The sequence below is a fragment of the Neophocaena asiaeorientalis genome, unplaced genomic scaffold, assembly GCF_003031525.2.
Source record: "Neophocaena asiaeorientalis asiaeorientalis breed wild unplaced genomic scaffold, Neophocaena_asiaeorientalis_V1.1 scaffold984, whole genome shotgun sequence".
Taxonomy (NCBI): domain Eukaryota; kingdom Metazoa; phylum Chordata; class Mammalia; order Artiodactyla; family Phocoenidae; genus Neophocaena; species Neophocaena asiaeorientalis.
In genome coordinates, this window is record NW_020173667.1 from 165053 (window position 1) to 173678 (window position 8626).

General features: G+C 49.5%; 1 protein-coding gene across 7 annotated transcripts in view; it reads right to left on the bottom strand.

Annotated features, from left to right (window-relative positions):
- Positions 1–8071, bottom strand: part of DIP2A (DIP2 acetate--CoA ligase A) — a 67548-nt gene extending 59477 nt beyond the window's left edge. For 4 of the 7 annotated variants that reach the window (XR_003003619.1, XM_024748058.1, XM_024748055.1 and 1 more), the window contains exons 1-3: positions 7950–8065; positions 3772–3891; positions 2453–2680 (exon numbers count right to left, since the gene is read on the bottom strand). Coding sequence is in view for 6 of the 7 variants with exons in the window: in XM_024748058.1 (XP_024603826.1) it covers positions 2453–2680; positions 3772–3838 (295 nt within the window). In the remaining variant the exon portion in view is untranslated. Of the gene's footprint in view, positions 1–2452; positions 2681–3771; positions 3892–7949 lie in introns of all 7 variants that reach the window. The other 3 variants (XM_024748060.1, XM_024748059.1, XM_024748056.1) reach the window with 2 other exon arrangements.
- Positions 8072–8626: the final 555 nt, after the last annotated feature.

The window sequence follows — 8626 nt, forward strand, 5'->3', positions numbered from 1 at the left end:
CAACAGTAAGGTATCAAGTAGAGTCCGAGTTAAGATGTTTAGAATCTACCAGAACGAATCACACAATGTGTACGTGAGGCCAGGCGAGCAGGACGCGAGAAGAGTGGCCTCAGCCACAGCTGCACACCAGGAGTCCTCCACCCACAGAGGTGATAAACCCGCCTGTAAGTCTTTACAGCCAGGACCTTCCGGGGATGGAGACGCCCACTCAAACACACCTTATGTTCAAAACACCCCACAACCCTGAGGAGTCGAGGGCTGTCTGCTTAAACATGCTGAACTGTGGTCAATTTCTCACGCTAAATATGCTTCTATTTCTAACCCACCAGGAAGCCGTGTTTACGACAGCTCGGCAACGGCTGATACAAGCAAACTCTGCCCTATTCCCCTCACCGTCGAACGCAGAAGAGAGCTTCGGGAAGCTGAACTAAGCGAAGAGAACATTCAAACGCTACCGCTTTCCTCACACTGGAGGTACCTGTGTATTTCCAAAATGTGAAATCGCCGTGACAAACAGGAAAATATATCCATCTCAAGCTGTTTTCAAGCTCTCCACTGTAAACCCCCGTGAGGGCAGGTGGGCTATAAACACCAGCCATTTTAGGACCCCCAGGAAAGCTACCGAAACAATCCTGGCAGGCTGTTTCCAAAGGAGCCTTTTTCTCGTAACGCAAACTCCCCAGGACAGTCCTGACAGCCCGACCCCAGCGGTCTTGGAGCCTCCTCCACCTGCCGGAAGCAGGTTGAGGCGTCATGAGTTCTCACCCAAGACTCACAGCACGAGCTCCACAGAAATGTGCAGACGTCTGCAGTGACACAGCCAATGACAAACAAAGAGCGTCCCTGATGGGCCCACAGAGGCCACAGATGGAAGACGTCAGTCACTTACAATGCCCAGTCCAGCCAAATGACCAAGATCTTACATAAAAGCAGTTCAGCACCTGAGACCTGGGCCTGCCTGGGGGGTGTTAACCCACTGGGACCAAAACACTGGGACCCAAAACACTGGGACCCAAAACACTGGGACCCAAAACACTGGGACCAAAACACTGGGACCCAAAACACTGGGACCCAAAACACTGGGACCAAAACACTGGGACCAAAACACTGGGACCCAAAACACTGGGACCCAAACACTGGGACCCAAACACTGGGACCCAAACACTGGGACCCAAACACTGGCCAGTCATGGGCACACCTCTGATGCACCATTTTGGTTTTAGCAGAACAGCAGCTAACAGCAAAGAAAATGAACAGGAATCAGAAAACTGTGGGCCAGCCCCGGCTCCAGCACAGCCAGCTGTGTGGTCTCAGGCAGGCTGCAATCACGCGGCTCAGCTCTTCCCTCCACACCTGGAAGGAAGAGGGTGTTCAGATGACCCCAGCAATACTGATCGCCATCTGAGAAGTACACTTTTTTAAGGTACTCGTGCAAGAATGTATATGGGCTTTGCATGCCAGCTACGTTACTAGTTTTGCTTTTTAAAAAATGACTTTAAATGGTGAAAGGCTTGCAATGTTTTCCTTTCTAAGATTAATGTTATTTATTTATTTATTTATTTTTGGCTGCGTTGGGTCTTCATTGCTGTGCGCGGGCTTTCTCTAATTGCGTTGAGCAGGGGCTACTTTCACTGCAGCGTGCGGGCTTCTCATTGCAGTGGCTTCTCTTGTTGCAGAGCACGGGCTCTAGGTGCACAGGCTTCAGTAGTTGTGGCACGTGTGCTCAGTAGTTGTGGTGCGTGAGCTTCAGTAGCTGTGGCACGTGGACTCAGTTGTGGCTCGTGGGTTCTAGAGCGCAGGCTCAGTAGTTGTGGCTTGCGGGCTCTAGAGCGCAGGCTCAGTAGTTGTGGTGCACCGGCTTAGTTGCTCCGTGGCACGTGAGATCTTCCCGGACCAGGGCTCAAACCCATGTCCCCCGCACTGGCAGGAGGATTCTTAACCACTGCACCACCAGGGAAGCCCCTAAGGTTAATGTAGTTTAAAGGGCTGGGTGACTTGGAAAAGGTCTGGGCACCCGTATGACTGAGTTCTGACTGACATCTCTTTTCAGGTTGAGGGCTGTCTAACCCTGGTATGTGGAGGAAGAAAGGCCGGACGGCGGCTGCAGCCCCAGCCCTGCCTCGGGATGCGCAGTGCAGGGACGACCGAGGGCTCCAGCTGTACACACAAGGAAGGAGCAAAGGCGGGGACCACGTGCAGGCAGCAGGCCCCCGATCGTCAGGGACTGTCCACCTGTGTGGGCCGCCCCCTCCAGAGCGGAAACACCAGGCACTCATCAGGGACCCCGGGGGAGGCCCACACGCCACAGGGTCTGGCTGGGGCTGCCAAACCACAGAAGCATCAGGAACCACTTTTGTTACCGAAAGGACATTTTCCGTAGGAAAAGGAGAAGGTGGGTCTGGCTGGGCGCGGGGGCTCCCCTGCCTGGAGGGGCCCCTGCGGCTGTACCGACCTACGCGGGCGAGGGCCTCGGGGCCTGAGGGCACGGCGGCGGCACTGGGCACGGCGGCAGGCCGCCCTCCCGGGCGAGATGAGGTGCAGGATGCGGCGGAGGAGGCGGGCGAGCCCTGAACGGCCTGGTCGAGCCAGGGTGCAACGCCGGCGTGGCTCTGGAGCGGCGCGGAGGCCAGTCGCCCGGGCCGCTGTAAAGAGCCCTCATCTTCTGAGGCGGACGACGTGTCTGTGGTCAGAATAACGAGGACAGGCATGAGGGGGGCGTCCTCCGGGGCGGAGTCCCCACTGGACCTAGCCGGCCCGTGCCCTGGGCCCCTGCACAGCCGCGCCTGCGGGTCCACGAGGGCCTGCGTCTGACCGGCCGTGAGCCCCGCGGCCGGGCTCCCCCGGCGGCTCAGTCTCGGGGCGCCACGCCCAGAGGCGCAGCCAGCTGCAAGACTGACGGCCTCAGTGCACGCTGTGGGGTCCCGGGAGTCCACCCCCAGGGCACCTGCCTCCCCTCAGCAGACGTGACTGAGCTCTGAAAAGAGCCCCTGCTTGAGACCACCGCCACGGGCAAGGAAAGTGAGGTGAGTTCTGGTTTCATCCAGTCAGCAGGACTGCGTTTTATCACGGGTTTCACAGTTATCAGTAAGTTCTTTAAAAACTGGGTAGTATCTACGGTTATATTCAGTAGAAACAAGAATTTGACAGCCATTTCTAAGACTTTTTTCAACAACATAAACTTTTTTTTAAGTGAGGAAGCATCACCAAAACGCTATGCTTATCTTGCAGACCTGGTGTGTTTGGTTTTTTTACCATGTCTTCAAACCAAACATGCACGTCACCAGTTTCGTGACTCAAATAACCAGACAGGCAGCAGCCTCGTGCCCTCAAGCACCTGGACAGGGTTTTCAAAGAAACCTAAGACATACTAACTATCCTGAAGAGAGACTCCACGTAAAAGTTTTCATTTCTAATGGTCACGACAACAAAAGCACAACAACAAAATAAATAACCCTCCAAATAGCCTTATTCTTTCCCATTTAAGGCCTGGTAACAACATAACAAGTAATAGCTAATGAGATAGAATAATTTTAGAATTCTGAATTCAGGGAACTCTGTCATTCCATGAAGCATGTACTCCAGGTTCCTCTCTTTACTAAAAGACACAAACTGCATCTTAGTGAAAAAATTAAAATACACACAGATGTCCTGTAGAAAGGAAGTCGGCATCCCCCCCCCCCACACACCCACACACACACTCTTCACGACAGTCGGAGGCTGTGCCGCCCCAACGGGAAACCCCTCCCAGGCCACCGTGACCCTGCCCAGTACCTGGGGGCGTGTAGGCCTCCACGGCCGTGTGCGTGAGGACGGAGCGCCTCTTGGAAGGCATGGGCATCTTCCTCTCTTTGTATTTGGCCAAAGCTGCCTGCACGGCCTCGGTATGAACATCTGCACGGAAAGAACAGCAACAAAAACACGTGTTACAAGATTCCTTATGAAGTAACAAAACCATGGTTCACGTCTTTATTTGTTTTCACTGAGTGTAAAAGGAACACAAGCTCAGCCTACACGTGGGTCCCACACATTGGTCCTAGATTTCCATAAATATTCCTCGGCTTGTAGATTTGACTTTGGAAATATTTTCAGATTTAAATCAAAAAGAAGAAATCCCCCAAACTGAAAATAAAATGAAACATGAACCTAATGTGCTCTGACTGTGGCACAAACCACTCCAAGTGGCGCTAAAGCCCTGTGGTCAGACCGTCAAGTCACTACCCCAGACAAGCCCCAGGACGGCAGAACCGCACAGGGAACGCAGGCTTTCCTGCAGTCTTGCTGCCGGTGGTCACGGGGGCCCCGTCACACTGCCACGCTTGTGGTCGAGTGTGAGAGAGCAAACAAAGAGGGGCCTGACGGTCCCGCTCCATCGCCCCTCCCTGGAGACCAAGACACTCGTGAGGGAAACAAGAGACACAAACAGAGACCAAAGAAGTGCGGGAAAACCCTGCAGTCCTGAATCTGACTGAAAATTATCAGCGTGAACACATGTGGCATTTTATCTTTAGATAGTATGTCTTAACCTCTGTCCCTAAGAATGTCTAGGTATGATGACAAGCCCGATAGCAATGAGCATCCCTACCACCCAGACTGTGGTCGTAAAGTACCATCCTCACTGCAAGCACCCTGAGACATGGCGGATTCTAGGGTGGGGGCAGGGAGCACACAGGGGAGCCTGGAGCATTGCATCCTAACAGCCATAAGTACACGGCCCAGTGACCCAAATGCCAGAGCCGATGTGGAGACGCTCCCAAAGGCTCATAAAGATGGGGCAGTTGGAACATCACCAAGGATAAATGCTGGAAGGACTGAATATCAACTACAGTGCTAAAAAACAAGATAAAAGAAAAGAAAGGAAGGAAGAGAGGAAGCAAAAGTAATTGGCTGCCTTTGGAGGATGCCGGTGACCTAACCCATTATTTTAAAAAGGAGTAAACAGATGGAAAGAACTGAGCGTTTCTCCAGGCTCTCCTGTGCCCTGTGGTGAGCGAGCACAAGTTTCTCTCCATAGAAGCAGTCCAGCCATTTTGCCACCCTAATGAACAAATGGGTCTGCCAGCATCCCGAAGAGGAGAGAGACTCAGGCCTGCAGTGCCTCTTGATGAGAGAACACAGAACCCTAAGTGACCTGCTGGAGCCATGGAGCCGCCGGACCACAGCCCAGGCCCCAAGACCGAGTTATCAAAGGTGGAAACACACATCAGCCACCTGAGGTATGTGCAACCACATTTGGATCCTGGGTCCAAATAAACTGGTTTTTTTTTTCAAACAACAGGAACATTTGGGTATTTGATACTAAGGAATTATTGTTAATTATTTTGCGACAATGGCATTATCATTTAGAGATAACATGCATTCTTTTCAGATACAGAAGCCAAGAATATTATGACCTCTAAATGAAATAACATGATCTCTGAGATGTGCTTCAAAATCACATGGGAAGGGAGGAAGCAGGGGATTGATGAAGAAGCCAAGACTGAGCCTGAGCACGGCAGGAACTGTGGGGGCTGGACGAGTCTGGGGCTCATCACACCACCAAGTCCACTTTTGTACGTGTTCAAATTTTCCCCAACAAAATGTTTTTAAAGCATTTAGAAACCTTATAGTAAAATGGCTCATAGGGTACTATCAGGAAAGATGAAAAATTCACATCTAGGCGTATTAAAGTACAATTTACAAATATCAAAGACAGCCAGCCAATCCTAAAAGCTTCCAGAGAGAAAGAGCAAATCATCTTGAAGGCTCAGGAAACAGACTGACTTTACTCAGGAGTAAACACCGGGTGCAAGAAAGCAACACAGCTGAAGAAACAAGTGTTGAACCTAGAATTTTATATCCAGCCAAAGTATCATTTAAACTTGAGGGTCTAATAAAAATACTCCCAGACATACAACCGAAAACACTCATGAAAGACAGTGCTCAGGAGAGAGACAAACCTAGGAGCCCCTGCAAGAGATCTGGCTGTGATGGGCTGAGCACACACCTTAAACGTTACTGCTGCCTTAGAAACAAACAAAAACCTAAGTACAGATAAGACAACCAACAACTCGAAATCTAGACAATATCAACATTACAGGGTATAAAGCAACAGATCCAAGAAGCTCAACAAACCCCAAGCACAAGAAACAAAGAAAACTACACCAAGGCCCATCATAATCAAGTCACTCAAAACCAGTGACAAAGAGAAAAATCTTAAAAGTACCAGAGGGGAAAAAGGCACAGTATATACAAGGGAACAACAGTAAGGAATAAACTTGGAGGAATAACACTACTGATATGAACCCATGATTGTTAAGCTACAATCATTAAGAGAGCTGGCTCTGCCATAACAACAGACGAATACATCAACAGAATAGAACAGAGTCCAGAAAGAGAGTCACACATGCGTGCGACCGCTTTTAGACAAAGGAGCAAGGGCATCGGGGACGACGGGATTACCACATACAAAAAAGTAAGCTGTGCGCCATACCTTGAACCATACTAAAATTAACTAAAATCTAAATCATAGACCTAAAGGTAAAACCTAAAACTATAAAACGTCTAGAAGAAAACCCAGGTAAGAATCTTTGTGACCTTGGGTTTGGCAAAGATTTCTTAGATGTGAGAACAAAAGCACTATTCATGAAAAGGAACTGATAAGCTGGACTTCATTCAAATTAAAAACTTCTGCTACAAAAGCCACTGTAAGAGAGTTCAAAGAGAAGACAAAGCCTTAGGGAAAATATGAGCAAAGCACATTAATGATAAAGGTCTTGTTTTCAGAAAGTAAAGAATGAGAACCAGATACAGTTCACAAGGGCAGAAAGCAGGTCATCAACGTCAGTTACATGGAAATGGAGGGGGGACAGGGAGTGGGGAGATGAAGACAAGCAGGGACAGGAAGGAGACCTCTGGTGACCCTACTTACGGTGCGTGTACATGCGTGTGCTTTTGTACCCGGGGCTAAAGAAGATGGTATCAGTGGAATGTTGATGGGGCCGTTTCTAATATCCTATGTTACATGTATCATTTATGTAATCAGAAAAGAAACTATTATCAGCGTGAGGAAGTTTTTAAAAATGTATATTAAATTGGTAAGAAATTATCTGATCAAAATTTCTCAAATCACTTCATCACACTCCCATGTTGACATAACATTTAAAATCTTAACGTTCTTTTTAGGTATTCTTAAAACAAAACGGCCATTTCTTTATCTCTCTTGAAAGTTTTTCTTTATACAAAGGTTTACTGAGAGTTTAAATACAAAGGAAATATACAATCACACAATGGTGAAAATGTTAAACAGGCAAAAGAGTGTTCAAAAGTTATCCATATGTAATCTATAATTGAAAGCACAAATTTTTTCAATGGATGTCCTGATGATTCAAATAAAATATCAGAGACAAATTTAAATATTTATAAAAGCACTGACAGAGTGGCAGAAATCTAATTAGAAGGAAATCTCCAAAATTAGAGAGAGAAAAAAATACTAAAACACCTACAGTAGTAAAGCGGTCCTTGATGCACAAATCCACCAATACCAACCCCAAAGATCTAGGTAGAAAAATGGACACAAACATTTACAGAAATTATTCTAATGGGGGAAGGAAGATTTAGCTTTCTCCTGAGATTCCTATAAGCATCCCCTAAGAGGAGAACACTTACACTCCAGGCTACATTAAAACATACTATATTATGTGGAAGTTATATTTTTTCTTGAAAAATATGATGTGGTAAGTTATGGTTCGAGTGAAAATAATTTCCGAATGGGAGGGGACTCTGGGGGAGAATGGATACGTGTATGTATATGTACAGCCGAGTCGCTTTGCTGTACACCTGAAACTGTCACAACATTGTTAATCGGCCCTACCCCACTATAAAATAAAAAGTTAAACAAAGAAAGAAAGAAAGCAATTTCCTCAGCGGAGACGTGGTGTCCGAGCAGAGGCCCGCAGGCCTCTGGTGCCTACCTGACCTGAAGCGCTCGTCCCGGGCGTGGCTGGGCCTCGTCTTCTGCTGTTCGGGCACGGGGGCCGTGGCTTGTGAGGGCCCGGGGATCCTAGCCTCTGCTCGTAGGGATGGATCTACTCCTGAAACACAGTTTTACAGGAGCACCTGCTGTGAACAACTTGCTTTTCCAGTCATGGAAAAACCCATGTAAAACAGCCCACGCTTCCCGTCCACTGCTGCACAGCACCCGCTGCACGACCACACACGCTGTGGCGGCCCCAACGCCAGAAGACCCTGAGTTTGGAGGTCAGGGCGTAGACGTCAATGTGCGCTTCCAGTCCCACCACCCACAGCCCAGCGCAGCCCCGTGGCCTCACTGCCCACCGGCACCCAGCCGTCCTGGGCCCCGAGCTGGGCACGTGCGCACGCAGGGCCGGCTCTCCCTCCCCCTCAGTGTCCCTGGTGTCAGCAAGGCCAGTGGGAAACAGACCAAAAAGCCATCACTGGGGGTGTCGCCAGCCGCCCTCAGACACAGGGACGAAGACGGGTGCCAACCAACCCCAACGGGCGGCCGGCCAGCTCTCCACGCCCTGTCGCAGCCCCCCGGGCTCTCACGCCCACAGCCCCGACACCCAGGCCCTCGGACGCCACGTGCCACGGCGCACGAGTGTGCAGCCAGTGTGGCCTGAGTCCTAAT